General features: G+C 39.3%; 1 protein-coding gene across 6 annotated transcripts in view; it reads right to left on the reverse strand.

The window, feature by feature from the left end:
• Lmbr1 (limb development membrane protein 1) overlaps positions 1–25,211 on the reverse strand; it is a 141,123-nt gene that overhangs the window by 10,412 nt on the left and 105,500 nt on the right. For all 6 annotated transcript variants that reach the window (XM_085691103.2, XM_048440175.3, XM_048440173.3 and 3 more), the window contains 5 exons: positions 15,849–15,925; positions 15,230–15,307; positions 12,323–12,396; positions 12,023–12,113; positions 10,914–10,980 (listed from right to left, as the gene is read on the reverse strand). In XM_085691103.2, the coding sequence (XP_085547229.1) occupies positions 10,914–10,980; positions 12,023–12,113; positions 12,323–12,396; positions 15,230–15,307; positions 15,849–15,925 (387 nt within the window). The remainder of the gene's footprint in view (positions 1–10,913; positions 10,981–12,022; positions 12,114–12,322; positions 12,397–15,229; positions 15,308–15,848; positions 15,926–25,211) is intronic.

The following is a 25,211-nucleotide window of genomic DNA, read 5'->3' on the forward strand; positions in this document are numbered from 1 at the left end:
TATAATGATTGAACTGCTAAACCTTCTACAAAAAATAAAAGAGTAGAAATAGTGATCAGAGAAAAATTCTTGTCAAAGCAATTTAAAGGAGAAAATAATGCAAAATATTTTTAAAATATATGTGGTGGTTTGAAATAAAATGACCCCCAAAGGGAGTGGCACTATTAGAAAGTGTGGCCTTGCTGAAGGAAGTGTGTCACTGTGGGGTGGGCTTTGAAGTCTCTTTTTCTCAAGCTTCACTCAGTGTGACAGTTAACTTCCTGTTGCCTGCAGATGCAGCACTCTCAGCTCCAGCAACACATCTGCCTGTACACTGCCATGCTCTCCTTTATGGTCATAATGGACTGAACCTCTGAAACTGTAAGCAAGTAACCCTCAATTAAATATTCTCTTTATAAGAGCTGCCGTAGTCACGTGTCTCCTCACAGCAATAGTAAACCCATAGTAAGACAGTATGGAACAAAATAATCTAAAATCTCATGTTCAAAAATACCTTCAAAAATAAGGCAAAATAAAGACATCATGCACATCCAAACAGCATATTTATTATTACCAGCAGACTTGGACTGAAAGAAATGTTACAGAAAGTCTTAAATTATACCACAGAATTATAGCAACAAAAACAGCATGGGACTGGCACAAGACATATACACAAATGAGGTGTAATAAAAGACACAGAAGTAATCCACTGCCACCTGGTTCTTGACAAAGAAACCAAAAGCACTAGAGAGAAACAGCCTCTTTAACAAGTGGTACCAGGGAGGCTGAATGTCTTTAGTAAAAACCAAAACTAGATCCTGCCTCTCCTGCATGAAAATAAACTCAGAAGAGACTAAAAACTGCAGTCTCTAAAAACTACAACTTTGAAGCTACTAGAATAAAGGTAAGAAATAAGATACAGGCACAGGTTTTCTGGGCAGGACCACATCAGCTCAGGAAACAAAAGCAAAGGAGACAAATGGGACTGCATCAGACTAGAAATCTGCACGATGAAAGAAACAATGAAAAAGGACTACAGAAAGGGAGAAAAATCTTTGACATCTATTTGTTAATAGATTAATATATAGAATATATTTTTAAAACTTATAAAAATTAAACACCCGAAGAGCAAATAATTCAATAAATGAACAACTGAACTGAGTAGTTCTCAAAAGAAAATTTTAAAATGACTAATAAATACACACAAAAAAAACCTAACCTCTTTACCATCGAAATGCCACCAAGATTCCATCTTACCTCAGACAGAACTGCTTTTTTCAAACAAATAAAACAAAAACCAAAAGAAACAAATGCTGTTAAAGGTATAGAGGAAGGAAACCTATTCACTGCTAGTTAGAATATAAATTATTCTAGCCACTATGAAAACGAGTACAGAGGTTTTTTTTTTCAAAAAGTTAGAAATTAAACTTCCATATGATCCAATAGTGTTCCTTCTACATATGCTCTCAAAGGAATCTAGGCAGCTCACTACTGATACACTATGGACATCACTGCCATATTCACAAAACTGTAATAGTGTGTAAGCCTTCAAGTAACCAGTCAAGCAACTTCCCAGAGCTATGTCAATAGACCAACAAAGAAGTTTACCTCTAAGAATGCAGATGAGGAAGAAAGGGTATCAAGGGAGAGATGGTATGGCTAGAAATAGGCAACAGATGGGGCCACACCAGAAATCAAGTTTGATATAAATACTCTAGCTATCCAAATCAAGACAGGCTCACACAGCTATTTAACATAAAGGCAAAGGTTTAAAGTACAAGAATGGAAAAGTGTCATAAGAAAGGAGAAATAGCTATTTTTAATATGACTAAAAGGAAACTTCAGAAAAGAGTTACCAGTTAAGTACTGTACACCACTATCATAATTACAAAGGGTCCGTTCACCAGGGACACCACATTTATGAAAGTGATACCCGAGCTTTAAAGTATGTGAAGCAAGCAGACAGACGTACACGAGAGAGAGGCCCACAATCCAACCAATGTTTCCACAGTCCTCCTCTCAACGCGGTCGAAACAAGTGGACCCAAGATCCAGAGGACGTGAAGGCACCTGCCAGCCACTGGACCCAACACTGAGAAGCGTAGCACCAAGAAGATGCAAAAGTCCTTTCCTTTCTACTGTGTCTTACACACAGGTTATAAAGCTGACTCAACAAGCTGAAATGATGCTACACATGCAAAGCGCATTCCTTCACATTGACATCAACAAAGAAACTAAAAATTACTAAAAATCAAATCTCTTAAACATTCAAAGAAGAAATTTAAAAAAAGAAAAAGTATTCTTAACAAAATTAAAATGCTCTGTATGAAGGTTTGGGGGTACATAAACAAGGGAGATGTAGGTGAAGGGGCAGCAGCAGGGAGCAAAGGGTGGAAGTAAATAAAGGGGTAATACAGGAGGGGACACAACAGAGGGGGCAGCACAGGGAGGTAGCAGCTAAAGCATGGGATGCAGCCAGGAGGGAAAATGAAGAGGAGGGCATGGCTGCAATGGGAAAAGGGTTGCAGCCAGTAATACTCAGATCAGAAAAAGAAAAGCCCTCAAAACTCAGTGAACTCATCTCCAATTGCAAGAAAGTCAGAAAATAAACTTGAAGGGACCAAATCAGTGAACTAGAAAGTACAAACAGAAAATAAAATAAAATAAAAGCTGCTTCTCTCAGAGGATCAATAAATCAATACATATGTATGCACACTGTTCAGGAAAAGAGATAGAAAACACAAAAGATTTGTGTCAATGTTGAGTCTCCACTTCTACTGCTGGCTGAGGGAGCTGCCCACAGATCTGACACTGTTGCTGATGTTAACAAAGTTTGTTCAAGCTGAGTAGGGCTCTTTCCATAAAAGAAACTGAACTGTTGCTAAACCTTTTGCAAAAAGTAAATTTCAAACCAGATGGCATCATCAGTAAGCAATAGAACACTGAAAGAGGAGAAACAAGTCTATGAAAATCACCCATGGAAATTCAAGTGCTTCTGAACACGTGTAGTGAGGAAATCATCACATACACATCAAAAGCAGAAAGAAGCTTCAAAAAAAAAAAGCAGGGGAGAACCACAGAAAAAATATTATCAAAAACACTGAAGAAAAAGTCCTCAGCCAATTTTCATCATATTTAACCCAAAAAAAGATAATTCATCATGACACATGGAGTGCACCCAAGAAACAACAGGCTAATTAATATTTGAGAATTGATATAATTCAACATATTTTTGAGACTTTTAAAAAGTGTATAGTTGTCTCAATAGATCAATAAAAGGTATTTAACAAAATTCACCATCCATCTTGGTAAGAATTCCAGCAAAGCAGGGAAAGAAAGGGGTGTACTGAACATGGTAGGTGACAACTAGAATAAATACCTCAATTAACAGACAACAGTCAAAACCTTCCTGCCAGTGTATGTAGTGCTTGTCATATTGCTAGGGTTGTAGCTCAGTCTGTAGAGCACTTGCCTTGCATGACTACAGCTCTTAGGTCCAATCCACAGTACTGCTAAGAGAGGAGGCTAAAAAGGGAGGGAAAGGAAAATGAACAGAGAAGGGTGGATTTGTATCCCAGGGTGGGCACTATCTATACCACCTTGACCACCTGCAATGTCCTCCTCCCTGCTCCCTCCAACCCCACCAGGGTCATGTTATTGGAAAGCCACTGAAACACTCAAAGGGGACAACTCAGCCAAAGAGGGAGGCTTCCATATTCATGACAGTGCCAAGACTGGGGATAGTACAATACTTTCTGTGTACATATTAAGTGGTAGGTTTTCCTTTTAAATAACTGAGGTGAAAGTCACATCATGTATAATTAGCCACTTTAGATAAACAATTCAAAGGCATTAAATATCTTCTCCCCAGCTCCAATATAAGTGCACCTCTCCACAGGCAGTTCCCCTTGAGACTCTCTCTTCACCCCTGCCCCATCAATGGAATCATACGGCAATGGCCATTTGTGGATAGGCTGTATCACATGACATTTCCAAGTTCCATCCACCTTGTGCCATTTTTAATTGTGGAAAAAGACATGCAATACAAAATGTACCAATATAAACATTTTAATGCACAGCTAGGTACTATTAATAATAGTCACACTCTTTACAACAATCACCACCAAAATCCTTTACCGTGCAAATCTGAAACTACTCCCAAACCACTTTCTATCCCTCCTTCCTGTGACTTTGGTAAGCACCACCTGTCTCTGTCTCTGTAGATTAGACTACTGTAATTCCTCTTGGAATCAGAATCCCACAGTGTTTGTCTCTTTTGATTGGCTTTCATGGCTAAGTAACATTCTATTTGATGTGCTGCATACCACAGTTTGCTTGCCCTCTTATCTGACAACAGGCTGTTTCTACCCTTTGACTATTGTTGTAAGGGTCTTTGAGATAATACTTGGTCAAACAAGCAGAGAGCCTGAAAGTGATGATGTGGACAACTGAGGCAAGGCACGTGGAAATGACTTCATCTACACTTAGAACAGCCATCCTCAACAAGAAACTTTCTGGACATCATACTGTAAGCTTACAAACTAAGGCTCTGCAAGCCAAGAAGATTCTAGGGCTCTTGTCCTATAAGGAATGTAAAATTTCTTAGGAACATCAATTCAAATAGGCAAGTATAATACAAAATTGAAAGTACAAGAACCTGAGACATTTCATCTGCAACATAGGAGTTTACTTCACCTCAAAGAACTAGGAGTCTTTGGGTAGTAAAGAAATGTCACGGGCTTTGGGAGCATGCAAATCAAAGCTTAAAGATGGGGACATGTGTCTGAAATGATCATTTTTCATGACTGCTTACTTGCTATAAACTCACTTTGTTCTAACTGAAGGCAATTTAATAAAGTATTCAGGTGAACTTCAGTATGTGAACTCAAATATAAACTAAAATCCAATGACCAAGAATAAAAAGGAGAGTCCAAGAAAGAACCAATTTCAAAGATAAAAACATCTAGCCCTTTCCTGAAGGAACTCTTCAGAGGAGGCAGTCTCCCTGAGACACTTTCTCTCTTTTGGTCTGGCTCCAAATCTTACCCCACTCTCCACAAAATCAAAAAGAACAAGAAGGCCCAGAATCCACTGCTCCTGTGTGGATTCCTCTCAGGTGTTCACATGACAGGGAAAGAAGGTGGATAGGAAGGAGTTGCATATAAAATGACAGAAACACTGCCCTAACTTTCACGTGCTCTGGTCTCTTGGATGGAAGTGTTCCAAAGACTAATGAGCTCTGCTTTTGCAATGACCTGTGCAGCATAGAGTGAGACCCTGGGGCATCCCAGAGTTAGGCTGATTGGCTTACCATGGGGCAGACGGTGGTCAGAGGTGTGGATTCTGAACAAATGTTGGAAGGTAGTTAGGGAGCAATGAAGGAGATATCAAGGGGTTGACAAAGGAGGAGGTGACAAACGGGAAAGCAGGGGGTAATAATGAAGAAGAGATACGGGTGTGAGATCACAAACGCCAAATGCCACAGCACAGGACAACCCAGGAGTCAGCAGCAGCCTGCACATACAGACCTTATTAAGTGTTTTAGTTTAAAATTCATTTTCAGATGTCCAAGTGTAGAAGGAGCTGCGGGCAGGCCTGCTTTTCGTCCCACCCAACTCCCGCATGGGTAGCTTAGCCCCGGAAATAACAACACACAAATTGTATTCATTTAAACACTGCCTGGCCCATTATCTCTGGAGAGTTAGTTACTGGCTAACTCTCACATCTTGATTAACCCATTTCTAATAATCTGTGTAGCACCACGAGGTGGTGGCTTACCGGGAAAGATTCAGCATGTCTGACCTGGTGGTTGGCTCCATGGCATCTGCCTCATTGCCCTCTTCCCAGCATTCTGTTCTGTTTACTCCGCCTACCTAATTTTCTGTCCTATCAAAGGGCTAAGGCAGTCTCTTTATTAACCAATGAAAATAACACATAGACAGAAGGCCCACCTACATCATCCAAGTGCTGACAGAAGAAATGAGTTCAAAACCTTCCCTTCTCAATGCCCACTGGGCAGCATAGAATCAAGACTCTTCAGAAGAAACAATAAAGTCAACAAAAGAATCAGAAACAAAGTAATAGCCAAGTGACAATTACCATTTCTTACAGAGTATATTCACACACTTCTAGAAAAAAAATCTGAAAAGCTGTAAAAAACAAAGTGGCTTCTGGAAACTGAAGAAGGGACTAGGACTGAAAGCATGATCAGACCACAAACTTTAGCCACAGTGCATGGAGAAATCAAGTTGGCACTCAACAAGAAGTTTCCTCCTAACTGGCTAGCTTTCATAGTACTGGAAGGTGCTATACAGTGCTGAGGTGGGAGGGGCCATCCACAGTCTTACCCAGCTGTGAACCCTGTGAACTACAATAACAATCGTGAGATAAGCATATGGGTGCAACAATGATATGAAAGTTATAGAGGGAGTCAATCACTTTCTGATTGGATTGAAGGCCTACTCCACAAAAGGAAATGTATGTCTGATACTACAAATCTGACCAAGAACCCATGGTTGAGGTGAAAATATTACTATTATTTTCTTAAATGGACATAGTATCAATCTGCCCCCTAAATTAATTATCTCTATATTCATAGATTTGTGCAGCTCTCAGACCTCATCAAAGAAATTTCCTTGTGCAGTGAGCAGCAGTTAACATAGAAAGTCACAACTGGTCAAAATTCAAAAGAAAGCTCAGCCACAAAGGGAACATCTATACCACAGCTCCCAACAAGGCTCTGATCTCATGAAGGAAAGAGTCAGGATTTCCAAACATGAGCTCAAAGCAGCTGTGGTTACCTGCACGGAGTGAGGAGGAGCTCATAAGCCCCACCCACCTTGGTTGGGAAATTATTGCCAGCAGATCACTTCTGGAGAGGGAGAACCAGCTTTCTTTAGGGACTTGGCCCCGGGTATGCTGAACATGCTCCAGTGGATGGTCCCACACTAATGAGTATTATGGCAACACAAACTGGCAACAGTTGGTTTTTTAAAAAAGATACAAAGTTGAGAAAGTGTGGATCTGGGAGGAGTTAAAGAGAGAAGAGGAAGGTGAATATGATCAAAATACATTGTGTAATATATATATAGGACAGTCTCAAAAAACTAATGAAAATACTATTTTAAAATTTAAAAAAATCATAGTCAGAAGCCTCTTCAGTCCAATCTAATCCTTAATACTCTTCATAAATGTAATCTATTCATATTTTTTTAAATTTTCTACAAGTGAGATGGCCTGTCCCATCTCAGCGCTGACTGTGTGTGTCTACTGGAGATACTAAGCTAGGTCAAGGCTCTCTGTCCTTAGTACACATGAAGCCCTTACTATAACTGCCAAGTTCTGGCAACATTTTCATTTCACATTTTAAAGCAGACCCAAGTCTCCTTCTCACCAGGTGATTCCAACTGGAATTACTTTCATAGAAGCTGAAGCTTAGGAACTATACCAACAGGCAGTTACATTTTGACTGCAATGGCCAACGTGGTCTGTTACATGCACAGCACTGGAACACATGGAAAGACAGGCAGACAGGAGCTGAGAACCATCACTAGCTGCTCTCCTAGCTCTGACATATAATGCAGGGTAGTTTTAGCAATTCCTTATTCTTAGAAATCCTAACTAGGTCTAAAAATTTAATACTCAAACATATAAGGAACACTAGTAGTCAAACACAAGTTAATTAAAACTGCTTATTTGTTAGTATCTTTTATTCATCTAGATATAATGACATTATATTCAAATTTTCCTGAGAAATTTTCAGTATAGATCTTCAAACTACTTTTACATAGATTCTATAATTGGAATATATAAATTAAACATGTTTCACATCTGCCACTGATGGATATCTGTGAAAGCATCATTTACTTCCATCTTACATTGAGAAACAGGAAACAGGCAAAGCCCACAATAAAAAGCAACAGTTTACCCAAATAAATGACTCTTCAAAAAACAGAGATTTCTAACAAAGTCCCCAAATCAAGATGCAACAAAAGAGAATAATCCACCTTATCTCCTGCTAGATGACAGATTATTAGACTCAGATGAGAAGATACCTAAAGTATATACAAACTGATTTAAAGGATATTTTTGTTTCAGTATCATAAATATTTTCTATAAGTCAGCATTTGAACCTTATATAACATATAAGTTATAAAGTATAGAAAAGGTTTTTAAGATAAAAGAATAAAAGTAATTTTGAAATGTAATTAGCAAATGTATTTCAAAGACCGTTGTCTGCACCTGAAGAAAAACTTCCCTGGGACTTCAGATGAAGAATAAAAATACCAACCTTCAGTTGTTTTCTCCACAGAGCATGATAAAGAGCACCCTGGCAACTATGTGAGATATGTTTTTCAAAACAGAGAAGGCTGGGCATCTAGGGATGGCTGACTCGCTGTTCTGAATTCACCTTTAACAACCATCTCCTCTAGTCACACTCAGACCATATTAAACAGCAATCTATTACTTAAGAGCATCCACTATGCCCAAACAGAGACTCTTCACAACCAAAGTCTGAGCACACAACAGAACAATGCGCCAGATCACAGGCGGCACAACAATGCTCTTTCAGGTTTTAAAGGGCTGAATGCAAAAATCTTACATTTGCTACATACAATAAACTACATTCATTTCATCGACTTAAAATGTCTGCTCAAAATAACCCTCACTACTTCTTTGTAGCAAGTGATAAGCTTATTAAGTTATTTAGTGGACATTTTTCAATGAATACATTTCCCATTCAAATGTAGCAAGCTATCTGAGAGTAATGCTTCAATGAGCATGTTATGTCACATCGTGCACTCAAACCTTGAGCTGTATGTAGACGGCAGTACCCATAATGCAACAACAATAGCAGCTGATGATTTTTAAAAGAAATCAGCTATAAGAAAATTTTCCTCTTCTTTTTAGCAACTATATCACCAAATTAACTATGGTACTCTGGATTCAGTATACTTTCAATTCATAGTTGAAATTATCCTCTTCACCAAACTATCACTGAAATAGAGAAAAGTTGTGTGTTAGGTTCTATATTTTGTTCTGCTGTGTCCCATTTCTCCTAATGACAGATGCTGTGGGCTGATCTCACAGGAGCAAAGGAGACCATGCTGAGGTCAGATCTCCTTGTGAGAGGCGAGGAGAGAGGGACATTTTCACAGCTAGGAATGTGGTTAATGCATCCTCTATTCTGGTCTCAAGCTTTTCAGCTGCTGCATCACAATCCTGCTCTTCAGCAGGGGCACACTCGCTATAGCTCTCTGTATCTCACCTTCTTAAAATCAAAGACTCAATCCTAAAGTGTTAACAGAAGAATTACAAAGTAACTCTCTAGTTTGCATTTCCCATAATACTAAAATAAGGCTTTATCTCTAGTCTAGAACTTTGCTTTTTTAATGCTGCAGAAAGCCTCTGTGAATCTGTTTAACGTATTTACTCTTTTCATCTATTCAGTGCCACTGGGCATAACACGTATTGCAGTGTGTGCCGCTGTCTTACACGGCGCCACATGACTCACTGTACCACAGCGCACTCCACTAATCCTGTTTGGACAGCTGGGTCCAAGAGCTTCTCAGCTGCATTTTAATTGTTCTATCTTTTTTTTTCTTTTTATTTATCTCTATGGCAAACTACTCGGGAATTTAATTTGTCAGGCTTCAAAAAGTAAATTTTGCCATTAATTTGTTTTCTTTGTATTAAGTCTAAGCGTGTGATTTTTCTCCCACAAAATCGAAATACATTAATGATTATCAATTACTTTTAAGTAACAAATTACAATAAGTAAGGTTTGCAAAGGTTTAAAATGGAAAGATGGCTGATCACTACCATTATCTGCTGGACTGTCCTAACAGATGTAGCATTTAGCTTCAAATGGTGGCATAATGTGTATCTTTCAAGATTAGACACCATAAGCAGATGCATCCTACCAATCAAACATGAAAGAGACATAACCACTAAACAAATGGCCCGTGGAATACAGGTCTCTTTAACACTTACACTTGAATTCTACTTTTTATTGAAACATGGAAGACTTTGGGAAATTTATGAAGAAAACTACAGTGCTCCCACTTTCTAACATAGCTGCAACACTGATGGCATGAGCTTCAAATCAATGATGGAGGCAGTGTCTGAGTTAGGGCAACTCCCAGGCCTACAGCTGCTATTGAAGTCAGGGCCAGAGTTCATAGATGAAATCTGTCTGGTCATTTTCCAATTATTAACTTCTAAAGTTAAAACTTAAGTCTAGAAAATTATATAGAACTGCCTAAAAGAAACTTCTGCCTGAAATAATATTTGGTCAAACACAGCCTAGAACAATGCTTTATAGAAGGGGCCAAATGACTTATGTATGACTCAACTCTTTCAGTGACAAGGCAGAATTCTCTTTTACTTTTAAAAGATGACAAAAACCTGTCTGCACACTGACAATGTAAGGAAATGCTATGATTGGCAGGCAAGAGGAAACAACAAGACAAAAAAGTATCCTTAGAATTGGTCTGTGCTCCCAGGGCCTGCACATCATGCTCAGCTCTATTTTCATGGACACAAAGCAGTTTACAGTAGATTTACAAATTTCTCCTTATACATTTGGAAAGACACTTCATAAAAATTATTTTCATATTTTCTAGGCATTAAGCATTTTTAAAAGTCACAAGTTTCCTCACTAGAAGATTCTTTCTGCCTAACTTGTGAATTAGCGAGGGAAGGGGTCTATTGTTTAGTAAAGGAATGCTTTAAGTGCTTAAAAAATAAATGGCCTTTGTTTAAGAAAAGCACTTGCTTTGGTATGGTCCTAAACACAAATCAAACACAAAATAATATAAGTATTATATTTTAAAGATGATTTTAAAAAAATTTACCAAGCAAAAGTTAGAAAGATTTAATAAAGCTCTCTATAAAGATAATGATTTTTAATGAACATTTTTCAGTCAAATTTACCCAGTGTTCTTGACATCACAGGCAGAGCAGAGCTCAAGACTAGGATTGACACACAATTCCCAATGATCTGTGGAGAGAAAGGAAGGAAGTGAGCAGTAAAACAGCAGGGGCAAAGAACGCACTCACAGACAGCACCCAGTACAGATACCCAAGCACTTGCTAGATTCCTAATCATACTAACCATGAGAGTAAAATTTAAACATAACAAGCCTTTCCTTTAATTTTATAGAAATTAAAGTTACTCCTATGAATTCCACAAAATACACATAGTATAGGTACAAATGCAAAGTCAAAGAATATTTAAATCATACACATTTTATATTATTGATGCGGTTGTTAACTTGAAGCTTTGACAATGAAATAAAAAAGAACACCTTTGGACTTCTGACTAAATCTTAAAGACAGATTGCTGCCAAGTTCTTTTATATAATATGTATATACCTGTGATATGTATTATAGAGGGGGTTCTTTGCCATACATACACATACATACATACACACTTTAAATAGGCTGTAAATATAGACTACATAATAAAAACGGAAATGGGCCAGCAGCTTGTAACCATTCTTCTTAGGCAGCATGTGAGAATATTTTACAAAGACCAATTTATTATGTAAGATAAGAGTCTTTATTGTTTTGGAGCCAATGACATATTGTATAAAGTCAAATTAACCTCAGACCACACTGTTTCTGAACAGAGCTCTTCCTTCTCACTTTAATTATTCAGAATTGAAATACTTTGTCTCAACTACTTGTAGCAACTAAGTTCTTCAGATTTCAAAAAGTCCTGAAGTACAGTTAGCATAGTCCAAGTTACTCATTAGCAATATGTTTTCTTTAAGAAGAAAAAAAACAGTTCTTTCAGGAGCATTCCACAGCGAGTTACCAAGTTCTGTAGTTCTGTGCATTTACAAGTGAATGGATGCAGTCCAAATTACACAGAGCACATCCTTTGCCACTCACTCAGCATTCTGAAATCTTCCTTTGTGTGTTCGCCGCTTACAAATACCTATCAGCCCGGATAAGCCATTCAGGGTGATTACTAACTAAAGCCCTTGTTTGTCTTGGCAGCAAGGGGAAAGCCACCAGCACCTACAACTCTGCCTTACCTTTGTCATCGTTGTGTCAGCCTTCTTGGGTGTAAAGTTTCCAAAAAATCTGAGGCTATAGAAACCAACAACAGAAGACACCATGAGATAGCTGTAAGAATGAAGGAAAATGCTCCAAGGTAATGCACATTTCCCGAAGTCTGAAGCCCACAGGAAAAACAAAACACAACAAGCCACTGAGGCTTGAGAAGGACTGACTTGCTTTTTCTTCTAGACAAGTGTCTTACTAAATTACCCTTGTCCCAGGAACTAGACAGAAAACTTGTTAACAGATGTAACATTCAGCTGGAGAAAGGATACAAAATCAGAATGATTTCAAGTGCAGCTCCCACAAAGCCAAAAGTGGAGAGAGAGGCGCTTCCTATCCCAGGCCCCTGCAGGGAAAACACTCCTCAGAACCAGTGACATCATTACACAGACAGTTCCAACTGGAAACATCAACTTTAGAATAGCATGAGTCTTCCAAAGGCTGACTGACCTAAGCACAAACTCGGCAGCATGCTAATCATTTTAACAGGTTCAAAAACAACCTGAATAACTGTAAACATACTTTTAAGTTTCTTGCCAAAACGATACCAATATGATTACCATTATAAAATGGAACAATCTGCTATTTGAGAAAAGCATCTTAAATGTTCTAAGGAGGTTTTTTTTAAATAGATAATAGTTCAGAATAGAATACAGACATAAACCAAGGTAGACGTAACATATAAAAATTATACCATAAAGCCTGCCAAATTTAAGATATACTTACAAATAATGTATATCCAGTTTCCTTTTTCCAAATTTTTTCAATAATTCAATACAAAAGTGTGACTGATAGCACTTTTTTAAAAAATGTAAAGTAATTTAACACAATAAAAAGCAATGCATAAATTCTCACAAAAATTACCCCAATTCAAGATCTACCTTTACCAAGAACTTAGACAAAACAAAATAAATAATTTTCAGATACTGATAACTGAGAGCAAACATCACTCCCCCATTAAAGCAGGAACAATATTTTCGAAGCTTACTGATAGAGTTTAAAAGATAATCTCTGAATGCACCTCACCATTTCCCTGGTCATTTTAAATTACAATGGCAACCAGACTAATAAAACAGAAACCAATAAATAATATCACACATTATATATACATTCTAATTTAGACATAAAGTAATAAGAATACCATGGCAATTCCATACATGAATAAAGTGACTGCATGGGACTTATCATCTTTTGCCATTTAAGAGAACATGGACAATGCCAAAAGCACGTGGTCAGGTTTTAGACATGTTATCCCAAATTGGACCCTAGGAAGGTCCCTTGTTGTAGGTGTTGGGTTCCCTAATGCAGAGAAGAGGAGCCTCCTCCTTTCTCAAGGCAGGACCCAGAAGCAGTGGAGCATATGATTAAGGAGCAGCACACCATACTATCATGGTTCAGCATGCCCATCACTGTCCCCTCTTCAACAAATGGAAGCTAAGCTTTCATAAATTTTATATTAAATTCATCCACTTTTCTCTTATTATGCCTTTTGCTATTAAGACCTCTACCATGAACCCAGTGCTGGATAAGGAAAAGATTTAAAGGGACAATTAAAAAGAGTTCATACATTTACACAAGCATACAGGGAGCCCTGGGGGTACAAGTCACTGTACTGTACAGGAAGGAGATGACACAAAATGCACCCCACTCTTCTGTTCCACTATACTGAGGTGAGAGTCAACAGAAATCACAGGAGCAACTTCCTGGTATGGGAATTCGGTCGAAGAAAAAGACAAAGCCCAGCTGCAGAAGAGGAGCGTCTTTGCAGCAGGCCCTCCAGTGAGAACTGACAGTGAAACAAGGTGATAGAAGGTGGCAGGAGGGCCCAGACACACTGCTGGTTGGGAAAGGTAAGACAATGGCTAAAAAAAAAATAAAAGCAGGGTACCTCCATCTCAGATGAAAAGAAAGGAATTAAGACAGGGACTGACTTTTTTTCTGCGAGAAAAAATGGCAACATCTGGCTTAAGAGAAATATGACATAGTAATGTCAAGAGGGTCTTACAGACACCACTATGAGGACTGGAAAAACCTATTGACCTAGGAAAACAGAATGAACTTCAAAATGTAAGTCAAATAACATTTTATATATTCAAAAGCTGTGAGGTCTGGCGGTCCACACCTGTAATCCCAGTACAAAGGAGGTAGGAGCAGGAGGAACAGACGTTCAGCCAGCCTTGGCTCCATATGGAGTTTGAAGACAGGCTGGACTACATAAGATCTTGTTCCAAAACATAAACACATGCATGTGTGTGTACATGAGTGTGTGCACGTATGGCATATGAGCATGCATACATACATACACACACAGATACCACCACCACCACCACCACCACCATCAGCCGCCGCAGCAGCAGACTTTATAGACAGCTGGAAAAAGTGTTGCAAGCTAAATATAGTGGAATACATCTGTAACCTCATCACTTAGGAGACTAAGGCAAGAGCATTGCAAAAGGATGACAAAAGACAGCAAGTCAACTACAAATATTTAATGATATATCTCTTACTAATAGAACATATATTCAAATGTATACCATAACCTAACAAAATCATCAACTTTTTATTTGGGACTATTTTTTGAGACATGCTCTTAATGTATAGTCCAGGCTGGCCTTGAACTCAAACTCAAAACATTTAGTCTCTTAGGTGCTAAGAGTGCATGCATGTGCCATCAAGACTAGTAGAAGCACCAATCTTTAAACTAGATAAAAGTTAACTCATGAAAAAAGTACATCTGGACTCTCCTTCAATAACCACACATTTTAAACAAACCTCATAAATTTTGTGATACTTCTGACACTCATTTCCCTCCACTTATATAACATATATATATAAAGTAACAAATATGAAGCAAATTTGTTAAATCTAGCTGATCTGCTCTTTATACATCACTATTTTAAAGCATGCATTTCCTTTAAAGAATTCCAAATAAAAACTTCAGTAAAAATCAACATCATGTCTGACATTGAAGTCTATAAATAACACTGATACTTTTAAAAAAATGCCCTAGAAACCAAAGCGTGCATGTGTGTATGTGTGCATGAACATGTTTATGAAAGCTCTTTATTCAGAGAAATTTATAGAGCTTGGGATGCTTACACTCAGAAAGCTGTTTCCAGGAACTTACACAAAATAATCAAACACACATCTAAAAAGGCTTTGAATACATTTAACTTTACCCTTGTTCCCTTTGGCATTGCAGTCTCATCAACCAGTAGGCAAAGAATATTACACGCCACCAAGAGGACCGAAATGGACTGCAACAGAGAGAGAGCTGTCAGGTCCCAGTTTCAAATACTCCTTTTGACAGTGCACATCACATGTGTCTTTCAGAATGGGAAAGTACAGTATATACAAGCACTCCGAGACAAACTGCAAGCATAAATTATAAGTTCAAGGTTTATGACAGAAGGTAACAATACGGATGGATTTACTGCACAGACTTCTCAGTGAGAAGTCCACAGCTCCCCTGACTTTCTGGGGCTGAGCTCTGGCACAGCTCATCTTAGAAAGGAATTCCACTCCTGCAGCTTTTGGAGCAGCAGTTATGCTTTGCATTTTCTTAATTCTACTCAAACAAAGCCTGCAGTTCCTGTTGCATGAGAAAGTGCAACCTTAAGGATTTATCTAATTGTCATTCATTTCCATTCTTTTGCTGTGCTGAATTTTTCACAAATTGAGATACAGACAGATTTTGATTCTGTTGATAGAAACCCAGTTAACTAGAAACAGCCCAGCTAAAGAAAACAGTAAACAAAAGACAATACAGTTGATTTAAACAGGCAAGTAACTTCTTACTGTTTCAATAAGAAGTAGAACCATAACAGCAGGATACACCAGATTTCTCTCCCATGCCGAAGCCTTTTTTCGCCTCTCTATTAGAAAGAAAAACAAAGTAAAAATTTCAGCAATTTTCAAAAATTCTCTCCAGGTTTATATTTTCCTCACATCTCATTATATTGTGACCAGTATACATTATTTTTTATTTTCTGAAAAACATAAATTTTAAGATAAATTGGTTTTTTATTTTCCTCTATAAACTATAAAAATCCATTTAAAATCAGCTTGCTACAATAAAAGTTCAATGCCATGAAGCTTAAATTTCAGCTTAGTAAAGAAAATTTTGCTTTTAAGAAAATATATCATTAACAAATAGCTCATTTTTAGGATGAAAAATATGTGTACTTGACATCCATGTATATATTGATACAGGAAGATATTTGAGGGAATAAAGGAGTGTGAGTGATAATCCCCTCTAGTTTCAGGTCCCAAGGCTTTAAGGGAACTTCCCATTCTAGATGGAACAAGCTACTTCATACAACACCCAATCCATGCTATGAACACTAGGGAAGAGGAATTGAATTTGAAAATCATCTCTAGATGTATTAGAGCAACAAGTTAAGAAAAGCAAGAGGCCAATATTGTGTGATGTAGTGGAGGTGAGCCCTCTCTGTGAGTATCCATTCCCAGCAAGGCAGTTTTCAATATGGAGTTAGTATGGGCCCAAGAGTCTGAGATATCAAGTAGAAGTCAAGAGAAAATGCATGGCAGGGGCCTTGAATGGCTCAGCAGTTCAGAGCACCTGCTCCTCATCCAAAGGACCTGGTTTTGGTTCCTAGACCCACACTGTGTGGCTCACAACCACCTGTAACTTCTGCTCCAGGGTTCTGTGGGTACCTGCAGACACGTGGCACACTTATAGCCAAGCAGATACACACACACACACACACACACACACACACACACACACACACACACACAGAGTTTTTTCCCTTTACATTTGTGAAAGAGGCAAAAGCAGCAGCAATGCTGAGGCAAACTCTCAGGAAACCCAATAAAGCCAAGGAGAAAACAAAAAACAAGAAGCTTGGAGTTAGCAAAGAAGTCAGAATTTTAGAGGGCAAAATCCCAGAGAGAAGAAATGGGTTAAGAAGTAAGCCTGCCATGTAGATTCCTTCTTCCTTGAGACCTCAGTAGTGAGAATGCTGTGAAAAGGGAGGGGGGGGGCAAAGCTGCCAGGCCCAATCTAAAGTCCACTAGGAAGCAGAGTCAGAACCAATGAAAAGCAATACCTTAGAAACAGAGACAATCAGACAGTGCCTACCCAAAAGAAGTAAATGTCCTCCTGCTTCTATAATTTTAAGAAATAGGTGCCGGACGCCCTGGAAAGGGAGCACAGGCACCCTTCAATCCCCTATATGGCCCATTCAGTGGGGGCTTCTCTCCCCAGCTACTGCCTTTCTCTTCTTATCCCATCCCAGCTTGCCCCCAGGCACCCCTTCCCATCTGCGAAGTCATAGGATCTGTCAATTCAGCCTGCTTCGGGGCTGAGGGTCTGGGGACACAGTGGTGAGGGCAACTGCTGCAGGAGTTTCTTTGTCCCACTGAGCCTGCACCCAGCAAGCCCGCCCTTTTTGTCTGTGAGGTCCCTGGCCGGCAAGGGGCCATGATCCTGTACCAGAAGAGCCATCCGGAGGGTCTACTTCACGGGGGAGAAGATCTGAGAGACAACTCTAGTGCTGAGAGGACCTAAGAGAGGGCAGACCAAGAAAAACCCCCAAGTACACAGGTAGCCACAGCAAAGACCGGACCAAGTCGCCAACACTCTCCTAACAGGATTTGAAGGAAGAGATGATCAGGCGCCAATGAAAGAATTCCTCCAACAGTCTGAAAAGCAACACGGTAACACCAGAATCCAGCGAACATACAACAGGAAGACTTGAACACCCTAATCCAGAAGAAATAGACTTTAGATGTAACATTATAAAAATGTTAGAGACAATTAAACAGGATGAGAAAAATTCCTTTAAAGAAATGGATAAGAAGACTAACAAAAAGTTAGAAGAAATGAATAAATCTCTCAAAGAAACCCAAGAAAATCAAGAAAAAGCAATCAAACAGGAAAGGGAAACAGTTCAAGACTTGAAAACTGAAATATAGGCAATGAAGAAAACACAAACCGAGAGATGGCAGGATATGGAAAATCTGGGTAAACAAACAGAAACTAGAGAGACAAGTATAACCAACAGAATACAAGAGATAGAAAAAAGAATCTCAGATGCTGCAGATACTATAGAGGAAATAAATGCACTGATCAAAGAAAACAGTAAATCCAACAAATTCTTATCATAAAACATCTAGGAAATCTGGGACACCATAAAAAGACCAAACCTAAGAATCATAGGGGTAGAAGAAGAATTACAGCTCAAAGGCCCAGAAAATATATTCAACAAAATTATAGAAAAAACTTTCCCAACCTAAAAAAAAATATTCCTATGAAGGTACAAGAAGCATACAGAACACCGAATAGACTGGATCAAAAAAATATAGTAATCAAAACACAAAACATACAGAATAAAGAAAGAATATTAAGAGCTGCAAAGGAAAAAGGTCAAGTAACATATAAAGGTAAGTCTGTCAGAATTACACCTGACTTCTCTATGGAAACCATGAAATCCAGAAGGTCTTGGATATATGTGCTGCAGAAACTAAGAGACCATGGATGCAACCCCAGACTACTATACCCAGCCAAGCTTTCTTTTACCATCAATGGAGAAAACAAGATATTCCAAGATTAAAAACAAATTTAAACAATACATAGCCACAAACCCAGCCTTACAGAAAGTACTAGAAAGAAAATCACAACCCAAGGAACCCAACAATACCCACAATAACTCAGACATCTAACAACCCTCCACAAGCATAACTCAAAGAAGGGAAACACACAAACACTACCACCAAACAAAAAATAACTGGAGTTAACAACCACTGGTCATTAATATCACTTAAAATCAATGGACTCCATTCACCTATAAAAAGGCACAGCTTAAGAAAATGGATGCGAAAACAGGATCCAACATTTTGCTGTTTACAAGAAACATACCTCAACCACAATGACAGACATTTACTCAGAGTAAAGGGTTGGGAAAAGAGTTTTCGATCAAATGGACCTAAGAAACAAGTGGTGTGGCTATACTAATATCTAACAAAATTGACTTCAAATTAAAATCAATCAGAAGAGATGGAGATGGACACTTTATACTCATAACAGGAACAATTCATCAGGATGAAGTCTCAATCCTCAATATTTATGCCCGTAATATAAAAGCACCCACATATGTAAAAGAAACATTACTAGAACTCAAAACACACATCAAACCCCACACACTAATAGTAGGAGACTTCAACATTCCTCTCTCACTGATGGACAGGTCAACCAGACAGAAACCTAACAGAGAAATAAGAGAACTAACGGAGGTAATGAATCAAATGGACTTAACAGATATTTATAGAACATTCCACCCAAATAGGAAAGAATATACCTTCTTCTCAGCATCTCATGGAACCTTCTGGAAAATTGATAATATACTAGGTAAAAAGCAAGCTTTCACAGATACAAAAAAAAATTTTAGTAACCACCTGTGTCTTATCAGATCACCATGGAATAAAGTTAGAATTCAACAACAATTCTACCCCCAGAAAGCCTATAAACTCATGGAAACTGAACAGTCAACTACTGAACCACCCCTGGGTCAGGGAAGAAAGAAAGAAAGAAAGAAATTAAAGTATTCCTTGAATTCAATGAAAATAAAGACACAACATACCCAAACATATCAGACACTATGAAAGCAGTGCTAAGAGGAAAGTTCATAATAGTTCTAAGTGCCCACATTAAAAAAAAAAAAAAACCAAAGGAGAAAGCTCACAGTAGAGACTTAACAGCACAGCTGAAAGTTTTAGAAAAAAGAAGAAGCAGACTCACCCAGGAGGAGTAGAAGACTGGAAATAATCAAACTGAGGGCTGAAATCAACAAAATAGAAACACAGAAAACAATCCAAAGAATCAATAAAACAAAGAGCTGGTTCTTTGAGAAAGTCAACAAGATTGACAAACCGCTGTCCAAACTAATCAAAAGGCAGAGAGAGAATACGCAAATTAACAAGATCAGAAATGAAAAGGGGAACATAACAACAGACACTGAAGAAATTCAGAGATCATTAGGTCTTACTACAAAAGCCTATATGCCACAAAGTTGGAAAATGTAAAAGAAATGGACTTGTTTTTAGATAAATACCATATACCAAATACCATATACCAAAATTAAATCAAGATCAGGTGAACAATTTAAATAGACCTATAAGTTGTGAGGAAATAGAAGCTGTCATAAAACAAAAAAACCTCCCAACCAAAAAAAGCCCAGGACCATATTATTTTAATGCACAATTTACCAGAACTTCCAAGAAGAGCTGATACCTACACTCCTTAATGTGTTTCACATAAAAGAAACAGAAGAGTCAGTGCCAAACTCATTTTATGAAGATACAGTTACTCTGATACCAAAACCACACAAAGACTCAACCAAGAAAGAGAATTACAGACCAATCTCACTCATAAACATCGATACAAAAATTCTCAATAAAATACTGGCAAACCGAATCTAAGAATACATCAAAAAAATATCCATTACGATCAAATAGGCTTTTTCCCAGAGATGCAAGGCTGGTTCAACATACAAAAATCTATCAATGTAATCCATCATATAAATAAATTGAAAGAAAAAAAACATATGATCATTTCATTAGATGCTGAAAAAGCATTTGACAAAATTCAACACCCCTTTATGATAAAGGTGTTAGAGAGGTTAGGGATACAAGGATCATACCTAAATATAATAAAAGCAATATATAGCAAGCCAACAGCTAATATCAAATTAAATGGAAAGAAACTCAAAGACATTCCACTAAAATCAGGAACAAGACAAGGCTGTCCACTCTCACCATATCTCTTCATCATAGAGCTTGAAGTTCCAGCAATAGCAATAAGACAACATAAGGAGATCAAGGGGATTCAAATCGAAAAGGAAGAAGTCAAACTTTCATTATTTGCAGATGATATGATAGTGTATATTAGTGACCCCAAAAACTCTACCAAAGAACTCCTACAGCTGATAAATACCTTCAGGGAGTGGCAGGATACAAGGTCAACTCAAGAAAATCAGTAGCCCTCCTATACATAAAGGATAGAGAAGCAGAGAGGGAAATCAGAGAAACGTCACCTTTCATGATGGCCACAAATAGCATAAAGTACCTTGGGGAAACACTAACAAAGTATATGAAAGATCTATTTGATAAGAACTTTAAGGCTTTGAAGAAAGAAATTGAAGAGGACACCAGAAAATGGAAAGATCTTCCATGCTCTTGGATGGGTAGTAAAAATGGCAATTCTACCCAAGGCAATCTATAAATTCAACACAATCCCCATCAAAATCCCAACAAAATTCTTCACAGACCTTGAGAGAGCAATAATCAACTTTATATGGAAAAACAAAAAACCCAGGATAGCCAAAACAATCCTATACAATAAAGGAACTTCTGGAGGCATTACCATCCCTGACTTCAAACTCTATTACAGAGCTACAGTATGGAAAACAGCTTGGTATTGGCATAAAAACAGAGACATCGACTAATGGAATTGAATCAAAGACCCAGATATTAACCCAGAAACCTATGAACACCTGATTTTTGACAAAGGAGCTAAAATTATACAATAGAAGAAAGAAAGCATCTTCAACAAATGGTGCTGACAGAACTGGCCAACCTGTAGAAGAATGAAGAATGAAAATAGATCCATATCTATCACCATGCACAAAACTCAAGTCCAAATGGATTAAAGACCTCAATATAAATCCAACCACACTGAACCTGATAGAAGAGAAAGTGGGAAGTAGACTGCAACATATGGACACAGGAGACCACTTCCTACATATAACCCCAATAGCACAGACAATAAGAGCAACATTGAATAAATGGGACCTCCTGAAACTGAAAAGCTTCTGTAAAGCAAAGGACACTGTCATTAAGACAAAAAGGCATCCTACTGAATGGGAGAAAATCTTCACCAACCCTGCATCAGACAAAGGTCTGATCTCCAAAATATAAAAAGTACTCAAGAAACTAGACATTAAAATTCTAATTAGCCCAATTAAAAAATGGGGTACTGAACTGAACAGAGAATTCTCAACAGAAGAAGTTCAAATGGCCAAAAGACACTTAAGGTCATGTTCAACCTCCTTAGCTATCAGGGAAATGCAAATCAAAACAACTCTGAGATACCATCTTACACCTGTCAGAATGGCTAAAATCAAAAACACCAATGAAAGCCTATGCTGGAGAGGATGTGGAGTAAGGGGAACACTCATCCATTGCTGGTAGGAATGAAAACTTGTGCAACCACTTTGGAAATCAGTGTAGCGGTTTCTCAGGGAATTGGGAATCAGCCTACCTCAGGATCCAGCAATACCACTCTTGGGAATATACCCAAGAGATGCCCAATCATACTACAAAAGCATTTGTTCAACTATGTTCATAGCAGCACTATTTGTAATAGCCAGAACCTGGAAACAACCTAGATGCCCCTCAACGGAAGAATGGATAATGAAAGTGTGGAATATATACACATTAGAGTACTACTCAGCAGTAAAAAACAATGACATCTTGAATTTTGCATGCAAATGGATGGAAATAGAAAACACTATCCTGAGTGAGATAACCCAGACCCAAAAAAGATTAATATGGTATGTACTCATTCATTCGTGAATTCTTGCCATAAACAAAGGACATTAAGCCTATAGTTCACAAGTCTAGAGAAGCCAAATAACAAGGTGAACCCAAAGAAAAACATATATAGATCCTCCTGGAAACTGGAAACAAACAAGATTGCAGGGCAAAAGTTGGGAGTATTGGGGTGGGGGTAGAAGTGGGGGTAAGAGTTGGGGTAGGATTGGGGAAGGGGAGAGGGGGAGAGGGAAGGGAAGGGAAGGAAAAAACTGGGGAGAGCTTGGGGGACTAGGAGGGTGGAGATGGAGGAAGGGCAGATATAGGAGCAGGGAAGAAGATATCTACATTAAGGGAGCCATTTTAGGGTTGGCAAGAGACATGACTCTAGAGAGGATCCCAGGTGTCCACGGGGTTGTCCCCAGCTAGGTCCTTGGACAGCAGAGGAGAGGGTGCCTGAACTGTGCTTGCCCCACTATCACACTGACGATTATCTTGAATATCACCATAGAATCTTCATCTGGCAACAGATGGAGATAGAGACAGAGACCCTCATCAGAGCAAGGACTGAGCTCCCAAGGTCCAGTTGAAGGGCAAAAGGAGGGAGAAGACGAGCTAGGACGTCAGTATCGCAAGGGGTTGATTCACCCACTGAGGCAGTGTGCCTGTTCTAATGGGAGCTCACCAAATACAGCTGGACCGAGTCTGAATGAGCTTGTGATCAAACCGGACTCTCTGATTGTGGCTGACAATGGGGGCTGACTGAGAAGCCATTGATAAAGGCACTGAGATTTGTTTCTACTGCATGTACTGGCTTTTTGGGACCCTAGTCTATTTGGCTGCACAGCTTCTTAGGCCTGGATGTAGGGGGGAGGGCCTTGGATTTCCCACAGGGCAAGGGGAGCAGGAGGGGAATGGGAAGAGGGGACAAAGTATAAATTTTTGAATGGAAAAATTAAAAAAAAAAACTAAAAAAAAAGAAATATCCAGAAATAAGTTAAACATTATCAGCAGGTAAAGAAGAAACAGAGCCAACAGGAACAGACCCTCAATTGTCCACACATAGACTTAATAAAAAGAGGCCTTAATTGATAGTCAACTAAATAAATGACAAAACAACAAAACTCACAAATAAATCTGAACCAATGAAAACAGCCAAATGAACATCCTAGAGCTGAAAAATACTGTAAATGTAAAATGAAAAATTCAATAAGAAGTTTAAACAACAGTATGGCACATCTGGGATATACTAAAGTGGAAGACAGACCAGAAGATAACATGAGAGGCTAGAGCACAGAAAACAAATGATAAGAGTATGGAGAAAAGTCTAGTGTGTATTTAACTAGAATCTGAAGAAATCAAAGAAAATGGGACAGATAAAAACTGATAAGGGGGCCTGCTGGGTGCCATTAGGGCCTGGTGGATGAAGGACACTCACATTCTCACCTGGAGTAACTTACCCAGGGTGGAGAGGAGAAACCATCAGCCAGCTTTGGTGCCTGGTGGTCAGCGCCATTAGAGTGAGCCAATATATGGTGGGGTATGAGAGAGATAGAGAAGCAGAATGGCCTATGTCCTGTGGGGAGAGGCAGATCTAAAAAGACAAAGGCAGCACAGAATGGGCTGATGAGGGAAGCCTACTTGCCACCTGAGGTCATGTTGACTTCCAGGCCTGGGCTGCTGCCAAAGGCCATGTCTGGGTCTATGGCCCTGTCTTAGCTGTGGTCTGTGTTGATGTCTGTGGCTCCTGTCATCACTGAAGGCCATGAGGATGCCTGGGGTCTTGGCTGTCACATGTGCCACATTGGTGCCCGAAGGCCATGCCACCACAGGGGCCACCCTGAGCTGAGTGGCCTGCACTGCCACCTGGGGTCATGGAGACATCAGGGCCCAAGCTACATCCCAGAGCCATATCTGGGTCTATGGCTTTACTGCAGCCAGAGTCCATATTGACAACTATGATGCCTGTTGCCATCAAGGGCTATGCAGATGCCTAGGAACCGGTCCACCACCTGGGGCCATGTTGGTGTCTGAGGGCCATTTTGTGGTTGGAGCAATGCTGATCTGAACAGCCTATGATGCCCCCTGGGCCATGACGACATCTGGGCCCAGCTGTTGCTAGGGACCAGACAATGATCCCTCCATAGTCAGGTCTCTGTGTTGACGTGCATGGCCCATGTAGCCACCAAAAGCCACAAGGATGCCAGAAGTCTGCTCTACCACCTGGTCATGCTTCTGCTGGGCCCATTCTGATCTGAGAGGCCTGCACTACCACCCTGAGCCACGGTGACAACTGAGCCCAAATTGTTGCTGATGCCCATTTCTAGGTCTGTGGCTCTGATGCAGCTGCAGTCTCTCTTAATATCTGTTGCCCATGTTACCACAGGAGCCCATTTGAACCATGTGTTGAAATTCAAGGGCTGAGTTAGCATTGGCTCTCACTGGCCCAGAGAGAGCAGCCCCCCTCCCACTGGAGAACTGACCCTGTCCCCTCATCCTGTCTCATCCTGCCTCATAGGAGGCCCCCATGTGCACTTGGGAAAGCTGACCCCATGCCTCATTATGGGCATGGGAGAGCTGGCTCTGCCCCTCATTTGAGGGGTGGTG

The sequence above is a fragment of the Myodes glareolus genome, chromosome 6, assembly GCF_982192425.1.
Source record: "Myodes glareolus chromosome 6, mMyoGla1.1, whole genome shotgun sequence".
Lineage (NCBI taxonomy): Eukaryota > Metazoa > Chordata > Mammalia > Rodentia > Cricetidae > Myodes > Myodes glareolus.